We start from the raw sequence: 19,130 nt of genomic DNA, 5'->3' as shown, positions 1-19,130 counted from the left end.
ACACACACACACACACACACCCCCCCCCGCAACAAACCACACCATGAATGTCTCCTGTGACTGACAAAGCATAGCTCACTCTGAACAGAAAGAGAGAAAGTTACCAGAATAATTCCAAGGCTTTCTAAATCTGTCTTAGGGTCATAAACCTTCATCCATCCTGCCTTTTATTTTTTGCCTGCCTCTCTTCCTTCCCTCTCTCTCCTTTCTCTCTCTCTTTCTCCCTTCTCTCCCCCCACCCTATTAACAGCAACACTACCAGGGAACTCCCAAAACCTGTGCCAAGGATAGCTGCATATCCTCTTACTATACAGTTGGGTGCATCTGAAAACAATTCAACACATGCCCTCCTAGAGCATGTTGCTGCTATGGCTGCATTACCTGTTAACTTTTCAGAGAAATGCTATGAAAGCAGTAGCAGCAAATCTATTTCAGTCACCAACAGAATCACTCAGGCACCTATGGATTTCTCACCCATAATCCATTCAGGTTAAGTAGTGGAAAGGACATTGCTCCATTTGTGGCACTACACTTGACTTACATTTCTGTTGCCTCCTTTTTCCACTGGGAAGTCAAAAGCCCCTCTTTTTAGGGGTGATAGTGTGGTTATTTCCTCTGGAAATTGTAAAAGATCCCTATTAACATCAGCTGTAGGAGAGCATCTCCAATGCCTTCTTAAATGAATAAGAATTCTCCAATGTTTCCAGGCTTAGCCCTATTTAGCTCCCAGGATAATAATAATATATATTTATAATAGAATAATAGCTAAAGGACTGTGGCTACCACAAATCCAGTGTCACCTTCAGTAAAAGGTCAGCAGTTTTCACCACCAGAGTGAAAACTCCTTAACCAGAAAAAAGATCACTTGTGCCGCTCACAGCAACAGGCTGAGGCTAATCAATGCAGAGCTCAAATTAAATACAATAAAGACTTCATCATATATCCTTAAACACACACCGCAAGACACAACTAAACTGTCACAGTACTAGTCCAACCTAAAGCTTCAGTAGTCTGCAGTTCAGTGTATCCGCTTTCTGCTGCTGTGCATATTATCTATGTTCAAAGACAGATACATAAGGCTGAATAATTACTCCATCATTTTTCATGACTGGCTTTACTTAACTTTAATTATAGGTGAGTTTACTCATGGAAGAGAATTCAACTGCAATTCCCATAATGTAATCCTTGCATAAATTTGGGACTATCTCCTGTGCAGAACACTTGGAAAGTTATGAAAAAGATAAAGATTCAAGTTGCCTTGGCCACAGAGTTGTGTCAGCAGCTAGAATGGCAGGAATGCTGCTACCAAAACAATGTCATGGAGGAAGCTTAAAATATATTTTTCTATCCTATATCTAAAGTCTTCACTTAACTCCAACTTTAATCCCCCTGTTCTCCCAAATTAGAATTTAAAAAATAATAATAATGATGATAGTAGGCATCAACACCTCAGTCCCTAATGTTTACTGCAACACAACCCTTCTCCCTTTAAACAGCCTGCAATCTAGGATGATCTCAATGACAAGCAGTGCTTCATTATATGTTAACTATACTGCCCTCTCAGCAATACCATCATGTTTCAGATGCTCCGCAAAATGCCATGGCCTTATTGAGTCTCCCTGGAGAAGGTGATGAACACTAGAGAGCATCTCAGTTTTAGAGAGAACAGGATAATGTTACTAGCAACCATGGTTAGCAATCCATCAATTCCTAGCAAGCAACTCCTTTCCAGGTGTCTGTACCCAAAAGCAATTCAGTGCTTCAAACTGTATGGTAAGGAATGAAAAACTGAAGAGGTTTATTCCCACAACTCTAAAAACATGATTTCAAAGGAGAAGTATTTTTGTACCAACTTCAATGATTTCCTACCTTTTTTTATAATTATTAATTAATGATTGTAAAATGTGATGTTTTTGTTTTAATTCTAAAGAATGAATTAAATTATAGGAAAGATATACGCTGCATAGGCAGCAGCCAGAGAAGCTTTCTCCACATTGCCCTGCTAAGCTGTGTCAAGAGCACCTTTACAGTAGAATATAGTTTAATGTCCTTAGACTACCAAGACCTAGGCCCTCTTGCAGAGGGCTTCAATAGTAGTGCATTATGTAAACACCTATTTTCCAGGAATTACACATAAGATCCAAGATCAATTATAAGCAGTTATCTTATTTTTCCTGTTAAAATGCAGCTAATGCCAAACTACCAGTGTAGCAGTGAAAAAGCTTCAGATTTCAGTAAAATTACAAGGCATTCAAATTTCTCAGGTTCGCTTAGAACATCACTCAAATATTCCTAAGTTTTAATCACCATTTCAGTCAAGGTACAATTGTCTTTTTCAAAAGACTGAAGAGAAGATATTTGCCTGGCTCTACCATGTTTTTAAAAATAGCATGCAGGAAAAGAAAAAGCATAGCTAAGAATTGTAGAAGCAAAGGAAAAACATTTTCAGATATGATATGAAACTACAGAAAGTAGAGCCTGAAGATGAAGAAAAACTACCTGAGAAATACCTATACACAGCTAAGGAGAAGAAAATCTATTGCTTAAAAATAGACATAACAAGATAATAGCAGGCATAGTAAAAACAGCACAGCTGTGCCAGGATCTTGCAAGGGATTGAATGCAACCTGTCTTTGTATTGTTTTGAAACTCTAACATCTGTGGTACAGTAAATAAATTATGTCAGCAGAGAAGTGCTTGGAAGAGGTCATGCAAACCTCTTGTGAATCAATGCTCATAATCAGTTTAAGAACCTGGAAACCAGTTTGATCCCAGGCCCTCTCTTCTTACCCATCTTCTCCTGCACCTAGCTCCTTGTGACAAAGAGAGCTTGGTCCCCAAGTGCGTCCTTTCTTCTTCTGGCCTCTCTTCTCTTCTTCCTCTCCTTCCTCCTTTGGAAGGACTGAGTTTCGTCCCCATGTTTTACTGCTTTCAGCAGGAGTCACTTTACAAGTGGGAAAAGCAGAGGAAAATGGGGGAAAACAGATAAACATATTAAAGAACTGGTCCCACAGAAAAGTAAAGAATAAAACACAGGCCAGAAGAGGAATGGTAATGAAAAACTCCATTCAAGGTTCTTTCTCATAACCCTCACCAATCAACATTGATACAACAACTAAGCCACATTAAAATGAGTACAGTCAGGCTTTACAGCTTTATTTCATCACTGGTTTCTCTTTTAGAACTACTGATTTGATACCAGAAACAAGTCCCATGATATCCAATACAAACACTAAGCACTAGTTAACATTCTCTTCATACTTCTAATACATGCTTGTCTCCATATTCCGTGTCATTATGGGAGCTCTGCTTTTATGCCAAGTGCCTTTATTTTTCCTTTTCCTTCTCTCAGTACCTTAATCCATTTCAACCATGTTTCAGAGATCTATTATGTAAATTAATATTTTAAAAATTAGTCTGGGCACTCAAGAAATATATTTTCTACATAACCAAGCAGCAATATTTAAAGAACCTGCGTAAGTAAGGCTCAAATTCCAATGAAGAAAATACTTCCCCAATACACTCTGTCTTTCTCCCTCTAAACGCATACATGAAGAGCACAATGGAAACGTTTAGGAACATTTCTATAGTCTCGTCCTAAATAGGGATCTTGGCATCTTACCACACTGACAGACCATGTATTTCCCAAATTCAATACTATATTGAGTTTCTTACACTGTATAGCCCTGAGTCTGGGAATAATGGTAGGACTTGCAGGAGGACTGGAGCAGCTACTGATCAAGCTTTTCCTTTTATCCATCGTTGGAGAAGCCTGCACAGTGAATTTATGCTGGAAATCTGTTTACCAGAAGACAAAATTTCAAACCAAAGAACAGAAAAAAAGAATTATTTTTTTTTTAAATGGAAGAAAGAAAGAAAATTAATCCTTTATGATAACTTTCAAAGAGTGCAATTTACAGAATCTGTGCAGAAATTAAGCTTGCAGCTAATCATTATTCCCCCTCTGTACATGCAATTACTTTAGGCCAAAGATCTGTACTTATGCTCATGAAGGTTTTTTTTTTTCTCTCCTCGGTGTGTGGGTGTCTGCGTATATATATACATATACGCCTATATGTAAATATGTGTGTATATATACACACAAACACAGAGGCCCATGAGTTGACTGACATTTATGCCAAATATATGCCTGTACTGTTTTCCCTTTCATCTTTATCTCTCCAAGTTCCTTGAGCTAAGCAAAAACATCAGCAATAGGTGTTTACAGACCTAAAGAAAAGCGTAACTTATCATTGCTCTTCTGAGCACCCAGTCACTTCCGGAAGACAAGGAACAGCATACGTCATCATCCTTAAGACAGCAATGAGCCTTAGATGATTTACAAAACTCATTGTCTTTTGTTCTTTTATATATTTAAGTCTCCATACAGAACCCTCAGCAGAAATGCTGAGGATGCGCTATTTTTGAAAACTAGCATCTTCACTCTCGAGAGTGATTTCCCTAACACCTGACCAATATTTATCATTTCTTCCAGAAAGGTGGTGTTAGATATCACTTCTGTGTGTTAATTTGGGTTCATATATCAACTAGCAGTGTAGTGCTGCAGTCCCATAGTTGTCAACACGTTTTCAATAATTTTTTTAAACCAGATTTCTTCACCAAGAAATCCAGTAGGTTACGGTTTCTGTGGCAGCATTATGCAAAATATTCCCACAGAAGGAGTCTGCATCAAAACAAGGTACTTATTTTATTAAATTGACTGTCTGGATCATTACTGTGCTAAACCGCAACACCAACACCTTTACCATGAACACCTATTCATTCATTAACCTCAAATTAATTTCTGGCCTTCCTACTTGGAACCTTTGGGGAACATCAGTCACAAGAGCATCAAAGTTTTGTTTTCTGATGCCAAAGAGGTTTGTTTTTCCCCAAGTACAGCCAGTACTTTCTAACGCTTAAGCACAAAGGAACTATCAAAGCTACATGGTTCACTTGCTCCTGCCATTTCATCTGACACTGCCCAAGATGTCACCAACCTGAGGGGAGGCTGATATGATTGCCATCTTTCAACTTGAGCCGACTCTTCTTGAACTTCCCCATGCGTTTCTTCACCCGAGGCTTCTCCTGGCATAGCTGGTGGATGATGATGTTGAGCTCCCTTTCCAGGATGTCAATCTCACGTTCTGCCAGCTCCTGCTCCCGCCGTCGTAGCAGCTCCTCATGATTTTTCTGTTCAACAGCAGCACGAGTCAGCTCTTCTTCCCATGTGCGTAGCTCCTGAACGGAGAGCAGAAAGGAGAAGGAAGAAACCCACAGGTCACAAGGTAGATTTAAGACCAACTTTTCCCATTTTGAAGGTACCGCAGCAATGATTTGTGCTCACAGCATTACTAGCACCACTGTTCAAAGACTCATCTAAAGCCAAAGATGTAAAACAATCCTGAAGGACTTCTGTGCTTGCCACTCAAAGCTTTCTTCAAATCAGCTGCTTTTGTACAGACCACAAGAAAAGAGCCCACTTACTTATGCCCATCAATTATCAGATCTGTAGCTAAACAGAGAACTTCAGTTTCTAGAGGGGTTAATCAGGTACTTTTCAAAACACTAAAATCTTATTTAAATGACTGGAATTCTAATTTTGACAGTCAGTGTGGCTTTGAACTAGCCAGTGAATATTCTTACCATAAGAATTAAAATTTGGACATTAAATTAGAATCCCAAAGTGGATTTTAATTAGAACTGTTGTTGGATCCATTGACCTAGTAGCACTCTATCCACTTCGGCTGTGCCCAAAACTTGGGAAACAAACCTGACAGAACCAAGGCTGCAATATTTATTGGCGAATAAAGTCTAAAACTACCCCTTCTCTTGTTACTGTTCACAAGTTATCATTGGGCTTCTCCGCTAAGATAGCTAGCGATGAAATAGTTGCCAGATACTTGAAATAATAAAGACAAACCATCATAGTAGTTTGCACAACGTATACAGAAAGCTCACTACAATATCATGAAGAGCAGCAGCTCAGGATGTAGACATCTATTCTACTCATGATTCAGCCCTTGTGTGCATCATCATTTGCCATCAGTGCAAGGACTTATTCCAAACTCCAGTAACGTACAGACAAAAATCAACTCTGGGACACACTAAAAGATTATTCCTTTTTGGATTATGAAATGGGAGAATCACAATCCAGAAAGCGTAAGCACGGAATATTTTTCCCTACTCGCCTTCTCTTTGGCTCTGAGTTGATCAAACATCTCCTGTATCTCTTGTTTCCAGTCTTCCTGCAGGGAGTGGAAGGAATCTTTGGGCATTTCAAAGAAACCAGATTCTTCTATGGCGGTGAGATGGTCTAGGATACTGGCAAAGGAAGGCCGTGAGTGTGGATCAGGATTCCAGCAATCTAGAACGCGACAACGACAAGCAACTATTAAGTATCTCTATCGGTAAGGAAGTTTCAGGCTACACAGTACTTTACTGATCCCCAGTGGCTAAGAATGGCACGCACACTATTTGTGTTACCCTGTCTTTCCCATTTCTCACTTTTATTGGCTATTGTCCAATCTAAGCTGATTATGCAATCAATGCTTTCATGCTACACAATATCTAGTGTGACTTCAGATCTTGCACTACCTGGTCTCTAGGTTCTACTGCAATAATATGTCAAGTAAAGTAGAGGCTTACCAATTTTACAGAAAGTTACACGTTCAAGTATATTTTAAAAATCATAAATAATTTTCTTAAATATTTTGGTTTAAATTCTAAATTCTCATAGAGTGGAGACTACTTTTGGTGGATGTTCCATATGCTGACTCTTAGAGAAAAGAGATGCTACGTAAAACTCTTTTGTACATAGTTCTTTTATCATACTTACATTGCAGAGTTACCTTAAGTATCACAGACATCCTGCAAAAGGGTATCTATCAGTGTTCTTTCTAACGCTAAACCCCATAAACTAAGTTATCATCAATCTCTTCCACTGAGCAGAAAATTTTTCCTGCAAAAGCAGATTGGGCATAACTTCAGAGAAAATAGCAGATGCAAATCAATAACGACACCAAATAGCGCGTTTGGGGTTTTCTCATTTTTCCGAGTTGGTGGGATTTTTTAGTTTTGTTTGTTTGGTTTTGTTTTTTGTGTTTTGGGGGGACTTTTTGAGAGAGAGAAATTTGACTGGGTTTGATCAGGCTTTTCTTTTGTTTTCAAGAGAAACTTTGATAAACAAGCCTTTTCATTTACAATCTAATGCAAAGACTTAACCAGATAGAGCGCTCTAAAAATATAGAATTTAAGGTACCCATCTTACTACAACATGCAACTCAACTTGCAATAGTACAAAAAAGTACAATAAGGTAATCCTTCTACAGTGATGGGAATTGGAGGTTTAAAACAGACATGGAAACAGATAATGGCATGGAGTAACTCCTCAAGTTATGAAATCATTAAGATCCTGTTTTTAAAAAGCCACTGAGTTAAAACGTTTGACTTAGCAACACTTTTGAACAGAAATTCTTACTCCTTCAATCCTCCCCTCTTACTTCACCCATATGTCTTACTCCTTCAGAAAACATCAGTTCTCATTCTACATCATCCCATACTGGCATTTACGCAGGTTCTTGCTCAACATGTATCCTTACTCCTTTTAGTACTGCAGGTCTCCTGCACACCAACATTTGACAAGAATCAAACAGAAAAAAATTAACATTCAAGTACATTCCTAACAGCTAGCGAATACAGCTTTTGTACATGAGTTAAAGAAACATGTAGGTCTCTCTCCTTACGCGCATACAATCATCCCTCTGTATGGTCACTGTTTTCAAGATATGTATTGCCACAGAAAGAGGCAAGGAAACAGTTATAAAAACATTCTAAAAACTTCCTAGCCTTTATGTTTAGAAAAGAGGAAGCAATTTTAAAGAATGTTTTTCTAGGACATCACCAAATAATTTTTTTTTTTTAATGCTGTTAAAATAGTGCCACAGGCCAAACTAATTGCTGAATGCATCCATTCATTCTTCAATTTTGGGGATTGAAATACTCCAAGAAGCAGCTGCAATTAAAGAAGAAGAAGAAGAAGAAAGAAACTTCACAAAATCTGTTTGACTGCTGAGGCTTGGTTTTGTTTTTGGGAACTCCGCTGTTCAAGCTGTGTATCAGGATACTGGTACTTAAACATCTGATCAGGTTCCGGGAGGCCATAAACTAGAACCCATTTGTGTTTATAGCTTCCAAATTGCTTCTCTTATTGAGGTAGAGAACTGAGGATGTCAAAAGAGTGCTCTGAAGCTCCCCTGCTGCCGACCAATTAGCAGCAATGAGTGATACAGCTGGACTGTCAGTGGCATAATCCCTGCTCCTCTACCCCAGGTTTTAAGCATGGCAAAGCAAACATGACCCAAAGTAAAACAAAACGCTGCAGCCAGCCAAATACATGAGTGAGTGAACAGGATAACCATGCAGGTGGCCCGTGGCTTTTATTTTCCCAGGCCTAAATCTGCCATTATTTGCACTAATGAGGACAGTTGTAACATACAAATCTTTTCTGTGAAGAGGGAAAGTTCAGCTTTGTTGTCTCAGTGAAGACCACCAGGGTGGTAATTCAGAAGTAAAAGCAGCATTAGGGGGAAGAGTTCACGGGGAAGGGAAACGGCCTCTCTGAAAAACAGATTTGGTGAAGGGGCAGAGGGTAATTGTTTTCCTGTTCTCCTCTTCTCCCTGCCCCGTGAAGCCAAGCATTTCAAAGCCACACAGGGCTTACCCTACGCTGCTGGGTTCAACCCGAGGCCATATGCCTCTACCTGACTCTCCCAATAGAGGGCATTATTTTTAACCCCATCAACAGGCACATCCAGAGTCCTTGTTTTAGGGACCTTTGTCAAAATAAAATACCCTGGCACAAAACTGAGCTGTCAGTTCCATTAACTCTTTCAGACGCAGCTTCTTGCTTTACATCGCTTCCCAGTTACTGTACCTGCAACTCTGCTGCTGTTTATTACCCTGCAGATTGTTTCTTTTTTAGCAAAAGAGCACATGGAAACCTATCTGAAACACTTTCTTACATAAAGAAAATCCTGGCTTGGGGCTAAAAACACCACTGGGAGCCATAGAACGTCAGTTTTGTGTTGAGTCTCACTACTCGCTCACTGAGACTGTAAAAATACGTTTGACTTCTCTTTACCTCAGTATTTTTTCTGCCAGCTGGGGATAAAAATGTTTAATAAATTTAAACAGCTGGAAAACCTTGGGAATAGAGGGAGTGAAAAAAGTATTAAAGGTTCTACTGGGAGGAAGAGGAGGGGGGGACTGACATGCAATAGTTGCAATAGCCAGCAGACCAGCTCACATAAGTATATCCCAAAAGCTACCACACTGGATCCTTTTAAGAACTACAGTAACTCTGCTGACAGCCCCTGATATTTCATTCATAAACAGCCCACTTTGGGCAGGAACTATCCCCACATACAAAGCAGAAAAAACACACTATTCTGACTGAACGTTTGGGTCCTTTTCAGATGCCAAAGCCACATTAAACCATCTCCTTGAAACGTCAGTAGGGTAAAGTTTCATTCCAAAGCAACCTGACAACGGTTAGAAGGTGCTCAAGCTATGAGTTTGAAAACAAATGAAGGTTTTGAACTAGATCAAAATATAGAAGTGAAATTTTGTTGTTAGTACATCTTCTCTACTAGAATATTAGCAGCTGGAAGATGCAGCAATAGGTCCCATTTTCACCATATAGCCTGCTGATAAAAACAAAAACAAGCAAACAAAAAAAGCAGGGGAACTTCTTTTACAGTTACTCTCTTACAAGACTAATGTGTGATAGCACAACGCCATGGAGGAGTCCCAAAATAACTTGTGCCACTGAATGAAACCATCTGAGAGATCTGTGCTCTTACGTATCAAAACCAACACAAGGAGGCAATGCTCCACAGCACTCAAGAAATAGCGCAGACCATACTCACACTGCAGCTGGCTTACCTTCCATGAGTTTGGCAAAAGGCTCTGGACATGTAGAAGGGATTGGAAGGGCAAGTTTATTCATGGCAACACCATATGCTACTGCAAGACCGTCAATTCCTCGGAATGGTACCTCCCCTGTTAGCAGTTCCCAAAGCAACACGCCATAGCTATCAGGAAGGAAATGGAGAAGAGAATAAATGTTTTACTTTAACGCATTCTTTGTTAAGCAACAAAAAAGGCTGACAAACCTCTCAGGGTGAGGCTGGTGTACTTGAGAAATTCCTGTTTTCTGGACAAGCTCATCATGGCTGTCAAGCTGGAAAAATGCCTTATTTTACCTGCATTTTACAATAACTGAAGATCTAAGATAACACCTCAGTGCTTAGTCCAAAATTTTTTGGAAGGGTGCTGATATCCAAGTTGACTTCTCCAAAAATTTAAAATAATATTTTTGGAAAGATTTTAGAATAGATTTACTTGTAAAATCTATTTTTCAATGCATGCTCTGAATGAACCTAAGCTAACCTGTCTGAACTCTCTATGGTTAATATTTAACAGGGAATATTCCACAGGGAAGGAACTCTATTAGTTTCTTAACAGAGTACAATAAGAATTGCTTAAATGGTGGAACGGATCAGAGAAGGTCACCTGAAGGGTACTTATGTGCAACAAGCTAGCTGTCAGCTTTCGCTTTTTAATTGCTAGCACATCATCATCAAATAACTCTGGTGAAATGGTATCAGTCATCATAACTGGGGGTAACCCAAAACCTCCAGCCCTCCATTCCCTATTTTGAATTTGAATGCATCAGGTGATTATCAAGCAATAGAAACAGGATTTTTGCATATTCAGCTGCAAACAGTGAGTGCTTGGGGGAGAAGTTGTTTTGTTTTTACAAGTATGATTACATGGCAGATTCTTCCTCTTGAATCCTGTAGTCAATAAAAAGGAAGAATCCATTATTAGCATCCCCCCCCCCAAATAAGTCATTCTTAAGCCTACATTGCACAGAAAATGTTTATGTTTCTGAAATTTCTGACTTTGTTTAGGTTTAAAGACAAAATAAGACTTTTGTAAAATTTCTTGTCCAAAAAAATTCCAGATAAATATAATACATCTCATCTGAAGATCGTGGCCTCTAAACAACAAAACGAATTACTGCACAGAAATGCATTGTAATTATTTTTCTGACTACTCCAATACTTTCTACCCCTTTCTACCCCTAAAGCAGTCATCAATCCTGCCTTCTGTTTTTCTTTAAGCAACTTCTACAAGACTGTAGAAAGTTTTTTTCATATCACATGGTAACCCCATTTTCCTGAATTTAAGATGTGATCCAGTAAACCACCTAAGTGAAAATGGACATTCCCAATCAGGCAGAAATACATTAACTTTTTAAAGTAAAGCTATTTAATATATTTCATTTTAATGAAAAAAATTGCAAGAGATTCAACTTCTCAAGCAAGCTTTCAAAAAATAGAACACTCAGTAAAGTCACCTGTGTGGACCTGTACAACTTTCTTTCCTTTCTTCATTTAGTTTTAGTATATTGCTGTGCAAAATAACAGTCAATATATACACATTCTAACATATTCATATCACCTGGATCTTCAAATACCCATTCCTCAAAAATATAAATTTTAAGAGATTTTGTTACAAACTGAGTTGGCAGTTGGCAAAAATCAAGAAAGTGATTAGGTATTTAAAATAACTTCTGCGAAGGCACAGTTCTCATTATTTGTAGTCATCTGTCATTCTCATCTTCAAATTCCTAGCATGTGATAATTGCTTTGGCAATTTGTTTCAAGAGACCTGAAGCATCTCAAATACAGAACATAGTCCTTGTTTTTGTTGTTTTTTTTTTTTTTTTGGGGGGGGGTATTTGTTTAATTCTACCCTTGCAACATGCTGTGCTATTATTTTTAAAACATGGGGAAATTCCCCATCTTTTTCACATCATGCAACTAAACTCTGAAGGATAAACAACGGCATATCCCACTTGGCACCCTAATAGAGAGTATCACAGCTGGCAAGTCGTAGATCTGCAAGCACTTCATACAGCTAGGTGACCTCTGGTAGAAGCCAAGAAACCTATGTCCTGCTCCATTATTATATTACACTCTAAGAAAGTTGCAACACTGAGATCAGGCTGGATGTCTAGACGGCACATGCTTTTGGTTACCTGTAAACAGACTGACTGACTTGCCATACTTCTACAGATAGCTCAAGCTCCTTCTCTCTTAATATCAGCAATCCCATACGTCAGGCCACAAGCTGCATGGTTTGATTACAGTTAAAGTGCACAGGACACTGGATGGTGGCAGATCTTCAGCTGCACCACAGCACAAGGCCTCTTTTCCACTCTGTGCCACCTGGCCTGCTAGCTACCTCTATCTGTGCACGAATCCGCAATCAACTAATATCAGGTATGTTGGGTCACCGAAGAGGAGAGAGGGTGCAGTGCCATGCTACAAATGGGTGAAATGCAAGCCTAGCAGGGAAGGTCTGAGAGAAAGGAGCCACCCATATGGTTCTCTCAGAGAGCGGTGGCAGTCCTACTTTTTTAAACCCCCACAGGGAGAACGTGGTGGCTACCAGAATCATTTTAATTTCAGGATTCCTATAACTCTGAAAGGGTCAACAGCAAATACCAGAAGTCAAGCAATTTAAAACAATTCCGAGTTTTTAAAATCTATGTTAACATTCAAAAAGGTCTTGCAAGGTGTGAAATAAGATATCATTAGCACCTCTTAGAGAAAAAGCATTCTCTCTGAAAATGGGGAACAATCTGAAAAATGTTAACATAACTCTTATAACTGGTTCAGCAAATTTCAAATGAGAACCCAGTGAAACTGTCTCAAAAATGTGAAGAACTTGTGTGGTTTTTGATTTTTAAAAATAAGTGAAAAACATTGTTTAGAATGATGTTGTTCTTAAGATGTTCCATAAAATCTAAATTAGTCAATTAAAGAAATAGCTCCAGAACCTTTTGTTTATATATTTTAGTGTGTATATATATGTAAATATAAATATACACTAAATATATATACATAGACACACATAAAATGCATGCAGCTTTTAAATACTACACAGATTTTTCTATGTCTTGTTCAATGTATCCAGTCTTGTTCAATGTATTCATCAATGACCTCGATGAAGAGACAGAGTGCACCCTCAGCAAGTTTGCTGATGATACTAAACTGGGGGGAGAGGCTGACACACCACAAGACTGTGCTGCCATTCAGAGGGACCTGGACAGGCTGGAGAGGTGGGCGGAGAGGAACCTCCTGAAGTTCAACAAAGGCTAGTGCAGGGTCCTGCACCTAGGGAGGAACAACCCCATGCCCCAGTACAGGCTGGGGGTTCACCTGCTGGAAAGCAGCTCTGCCGAGAAGGACCTGGGAGTCCTGGTGGACAAGTTAAGCATGAGGCAGCAAGGTGCCCTTGTGGCCAGGAAGGCCAATGGATTCCTGGGTTGCATGAGGCAGAGTGTTGCCAGCAGGTCGAGGGAGGTGATCCTGCCCCTCTACTCAGCCCTGGAGAGGCCTCCCCTGGAGTACTGTGTCTAGTTCTGGGCTCCCCAGGACAAGAGAGACATTGCACTACTGGAGGGAGTCCAGCGGAGGGCTACAAAGATGATGAGGGGACTGGAGCATCCCTCCTCTGAAGAAAGGCTGAGAGAGCTGGGCCTGCTCAGCCTGGAGAAGAGAAGACTGAGGGGGGATCTCATCCACGTGTACAAGCATCTGAAGGGGGTGGGGGGGGGGGCGTCAAGACGATGAGGCTAGTCTCTTCTCCATGGTGCCCAGTGACAGGACAAGAGGCAACGGGCACAACCTGAAACACAGAAGTTCCATCTGAACGTGAGGAAAAACGTCTTTCCTGTGAGGGTGACAGAGCACTGGCACAGGTTGCCTAGAGAGGTAGTGGAGCCTGCTTCCCTGGAGATATTGAAAAAATCCGCCTGGATGCGATCCTGGGAAATATGCTCTAGAGGACCCTGCCTGAGCAGGCGGCCGGACTAGATGATCTCCAGAGGTCCCTTCCAACCTCAACCATTCTGTGATTCTGCGATGTGTAATACAGACAAATATAGTTACGGACAGCAGATTAAAACCTCCACAGTACAGCAATCAACTGGCTTTCAAAGAGTTGCATTGATAACTGCAAAGAACTATTTCTTATGACATGATCAGAGGAAAAAGTAGCCCCAGAAAAGGAATTTCTAGTTGTAATAGTAACAGAGATAATCAGATGCTGAAATAGTAATTTCAGTCCTAGAAGCACAGCTGATAGAAGCGGGGTTCCTCCCCCTCCATTCTCCAGGTTCTGCTTCAATATCATAATGCAATGCCAATCTTAACTTTATACACAGATAAGCAGACATATTAGCATCAGTGTTAGATTTCTTAAACCAGTCAGATATGACTTTGTATTAGATGTATTAGACAAACAATGGTTTGTGTTTCATCAGGTAACCACAGCAACCAGCCACACGTATACTGATGTGCCATTCATAATCTAAACATTTGAACATTTATTCAAAAGCAACCCAAAGTACTCTGTGTACTAAACACTTCACTTCATTCACCACTGAAACACGGAGTACATCAGGATACTCATTTAATAGACGCAAGATAATAAAATGGTAAATATTGATATCCTGGCAGAGGTCAATACATTAGCCTTAGCAGACTGTCAGTTACTATATCATCATCCAGTTTTATTAGCCAGAGGCATACAGGTTAAAGGGCACATCCCTTCAGGCTTCAAATTCTAATAAAATAGCCTGCTTCTCCTGTTTCACTGCAAAAACAATTCCAGCAACAGCAGATCACAAGATACATCTAGCTCTTCTTTCTCTGCCCCAAACCTGTGGCAAAATTAAAATTCACCATTTCTGCTCAGTTAGACCAAGGTCCTTTCAAGACCTTTATCTAGCCTTTGGCAGCGAGTAGCAGTATGACTATGACAGACGACAGAGCCCCAAAATATTTTCTCTGCTTCTAGGAATCCTGAGCCAGAGATGGCTTCTTCATATTTAGCAGTCTGACAATTTTTTATTCTACTGATCTGTCTTACTCTCTTTGGAACCCACTTGCTTGCCCTCTGCTACATTCTGTGGTAGCGAGTTCCACAATTTAGTTATGCATTGTGGAAAAATACTTCCAAATATTTTATTTGAACTCGCCACCTGACAACTTCATTTGTTCCCCTGTATTTCTTGTAATACAAGAAACAGTGAACATATGTTCCCTATTAACTTCTTCCATGCCATCCACCATTTTACAGGCTTCCATTACATCCTGCCTAAATCATCTTCTTTCAAGCTCCAAAAGGCCTAGTCTAGTTAAGTCCTAATCTAGTTACCCTTTTCTTTAACAGAAGCCATTCCATACCTTTGATTGACCCTGGCATCTTTTGTACCCTTTCTCATGCCATTTTAACATTTTTGAGTTGGAAGGACCGAAACCACTAAGTTTAGGCTGCAAGAAGAGGCACTATATTTTGTTTTGTTTCTTCATTTCTTTCCTATTAATTCCCAATTTTACACTTGCCTTTTTGACTCCTTGCAGAATGAGCTGTTACCCACAGTAACTCCCATATGTTTTTCTTGAGTCATAGTAGTAAAACTTAGTGCCTGTCATTGTACATGTGAAATTCTCCCATGTGCATTACTTTGCATTACCATTAAATTTAATCTATTTTATCATTCAGAGTAAAACTTTTCCTCAGGTCACTGCAGTAGATTTGTTTTTCCTATTCTGAATAACTTCGTATCATCAGCAAATATCGTTACCTAACCATTTATCCCTTTTCCAAACCACTTACAAGTATTTTGGACACAGAATTCCCCTCCAAGAAAAATGATTTATTCCTGAGTTAGTCTGAGAATTGACTAACTGATGGGAAATTACAGTCTTTCCCTCCATTTCCACATCAATCTACTTTCTTTAAAAGCTTTTGGCTTTATTGAAAGTTTTTAGAAAATCAGTTATGGTATAAGTAATACTACCACTTGTCCACATACTCAGTGAGACTCCTTCAAGAGGTCTCATAGGTTCACAAGGCATGACTTCCTTCTACAGAAGCTGACTCTTCCCCATATACGTTCACATGTCCACCAGTTCCACTCTTTATTGCTGTACCTACCGCTTTGTATAAATGGAAATCAGACTTACTGATACCCCAGGAAGCTCTTTTAAAACCTGGCCATCACATTTGTCAGCTTCCATTTCTCTGGTATTAAGGTAGCTTTAAGCAACACATTACACAACACAGCTGTTAACTCAGCTATTTCTCCTTTGCCTTCCTTTAGTATTCTTGGGTGTTACCATAAATCCCAATGATTTGTTACTATTCATTTTATCAGTTGGTTTTAACACCTCTTCTGACAGCACCTGAGTTAGAGACATCCTCCAACTTGTCCCCCTTCAAAAAAAAAAAAAAAAAAAAAAGGTTTCAACCTCAGAGCCTCTCTGTACTCCATTGTAGCAGACACTTTGCAAATAACTTCCCAAGGTTTTTCTGCTAGAGCCTTATCTTCTTTGCACTCTTTTACATCCTGATCCTCTTGGCCTTAGGTTCTTCAGCAGCTTTTTCACCTGTGCTGTATTTGAAAGCAATTCATTTCTTCTTGTGTTTTTTGCAAGATGTTCCTCACATGTAGCTTGCCAGCACTTAAATCCATGCCTTATTTTCCCCATTTGGGCACAATTTCAACTTTTTGAAGGATGACTTCACTTCTAGTAGTTTCCTCCGTTTTTTCTTTTTCCCTTTCTTTTAAAGTCTTTCCTATACATTTGCAATGAGCTTTAAGGTGGTGTCTTTAAATAATATCAATGCTGCTTGCCATTGTGTTGTGTACCCCTTTTGCATTTAACAAAGTTCTTCAATGTTGTCATTCCTCTCCTTGAGATTAAACACTACTGTAATGATCTTTTATTGATCTTGCAAAGATATTGAATCTAAGCATATTTTGCCGCTGTTATACAGCAGGATGTTGAAAATATCCTACACATGGCTTAAGACCAAAGGAAAAACTGCTTTTCCTCCTAAAAGCTCCCTGAATAGCTGTTCCATGAAATAGTCATTTCTGAAGCTAAAAGATTAATTTCTTCTTCAAAGTAAGATTTGCCTTGTCCATTAGGGGGTAATCAAAATTTTAAAAAATCACATCCTGCACTCTTGAATTTTCTCTTCTCCTGCCCCATCAAGCCTTCAATGTTTCACTGTAGCTGTTGCCATCCTAACTGGAAAAATCAATCTTAATATTACATTTTGCCTATTTAGATGTGCAGTTTCAGTAACTAGGGATTCCATCTTCCTTGCTGACACAACAAAGTATCATTTTTTAATCTGTGCAACCTTTTCATTTTTCCTATATAATCCATACTTTTGATATTATAATGTCCCATTGATGATTTCATTCCATCAAGTTTCTGAATTTCTTACCATATCAATATCCTCTTTTTTTTTTTTTTTTTAAAGCAGGACTTCAGCGGTTTCCCATTTTCTTTTTGGCCCCCTAGGATCCATACATAAGATACACACACAGAAAATGAATACTGGATCAAATATGCATTTGTCCTGTTTACATCTGATTGTTCGTACTATCCTTCAGTCTGCATGCAAGTTTTGATATCAAAAGATAGGACAAATTGGCAAAGAGATGTTATTACTTTACCACTAGTTCAGCATAAAGCATGTATTAGTTACTTTTCTTTATTAAACGGTTAAAAAAAGCCCTATTGATACACTCAAAACATTTCTTCTGCAAGATAATTTTCAAAAGACAAAATAGGCAGATCTAGGTTTCTGCTAATATGACAGGAAAAGTACATATTGTAGAAAAGATCACTTTGTTTCTGATACCAAATCTAATGCCACCTCTTCCTTACACACTGATGGTCCAAGGCTAAGAATGCTGCTTCCACAGAACTAGTGAAGAAAGCACTGCTATGTGGCATTAAACAGCAACAACCGTCTCAAGCGAATAAAGAGCAAGAGAGGTGCCGAAAATAGTGTTTTCTGTTAACTCTCAAGCAGGGGACTGGGAATTACAAAGCAAAAAGCCAGAAGAGATTTATACAAAAAATAAGTGGTAAGAATGAGGAGAGCCCCTTGATTCTTTCTCAACAGGGAAGAAGAAAAAACTGGTAAAACTCATTTAGTAATGTTTGGACTTCAATTACAGTAGGAACCATGTGATACAGACCATGTGTTCAAGTCAACTGACACTTCTATGAATAATTAACCATCTCCCAGTGATCCAGTAATCCTTTAAGCCATTTTACATCAGGTTCAATTCTACTCACTGGATTTTCAGGGAGAGGGAGGCTGAAGGTCTGCAGGATTTCACATGTGATTTTGCCACCTCCTCTGTAAATCTGTGAACTTACAAAGAAAGAAAGAAAGAAAGAAAGAAAGAAAGAAAGAAAGAAAGGAAAAAAAAACCTCACTTCACTTCTCACCGTTATTGTTCAATGGCATTTGTACCTCGGCTTCCTCTTAACATCTCCAGAGGTTTATCACTTTGCATAAGAAAGGAATCATCTGTCTGAGAAGGGAATCCCAGCAACAATAGAAACCAAAAGATCATTTTTGCCAAGAAAGATTGAACTTCATATTTTTAATGGTGATTAGCACTTTGCATGTTATTGGACTGGCAGCTCCAGAGACTACCAACTCCTGCTTATGTCAAAATAGCCAGTTACCGTGTATGTTTCTTCCACATCAGCTTCTATCAGTATTGCTAGTCAACACTTCTCTGCCAGGAACTGAAGTCTCACCAGTGTTTCCTCTGTGTCTGTAGACACAAGTGTTGACAGAAGCCTGCAAGCGGTCAGTCACAGATGACAGTGCTTGCCAACGCTTGATTCAAATGAAACAACAACTGAAGTTTCTACACCCACCACCGAAAGCCTGAAATATCTTGATCTGCTAATCAGATATTTTTAAGTAGTTCTGGTATTTTGTTCCTGAATGAAAATTTAATTCCTAACTATTTCACTGGTCTTAGAGTAGATATGTCTTATGAGCATCTACACCGAGAAACTCGGATGAAGGTTGTATGGTGGCCTTAGCTTCTGCCTATCAATCATAACAATAACATGAAAGAGACTTTCTTTTAAGCAGCAAAAGAGAAAAATGAAGTGGGAAGCAAACAAGAAACACATTTAAGCAGTTAAAATGACAGGGGA

At 39.2% G+C, this 19,130-nt stretch overlaps 1 protein-coding gene across 3 annotated transcripts in view; it reads right to left on the bottom strand.

Moving 5' to 3' along the window:
• The window catches only part of MAP3K9 (mitogen-activated protein kinase kinase kinase 9), a 60,385-nt gene that overhangs the window by 15,836 nt on the left and 25,419 nt on the right, over positions 1-19,130 (bottom strand). For all 3 annotated transcript variants that reach the window (XM_068946129.1, XM_068946130.1, XM_068946131.1), the window contains 5 exons: positions 9,946-10,094; positions 6,192-6,367; positions 5,001-5,241; positions 3,676-3,798; positions 2,791-2,944 (listed from right to left, as the gene is read on the bottom strand). In XM_068946129.1, coding sequence (XP_068802230.1) covers positions 2,791-2,944; positions 3,676-3,798; positions 5,001-5,241; positions 6,192-6,367; positions 9,946-10,094 — 843 coding nt within the window. The remainder of the gene's footprint in view (positions 1-2,790; positions 2,945-3,675; positions 3,799-5,000; positions 5,242-6,191; positions 6,368-9,945; positions 10,095-19,130) is intronic.

Source organism: Struthio camelus, chromosome 5 (assembly GCF_040807025.1).
Source record: "Struthio camelus isolate bStrCam1 chromosome 5, bStrCam1.hap1, whole genome shotgun sequence".
In the NCBI taxonomy this organism is placed as follows: Eukaryota; Metazoa; Chordata; class Aves; order Struthioniformes; family Struthionidae; genus Struthio; species Struthio camelus.
The sequence above is the reverse complement of the archived record's forward strand: the minus strand, read 5'-3'. Positions and strand labels throughout refer to the sequence as shown.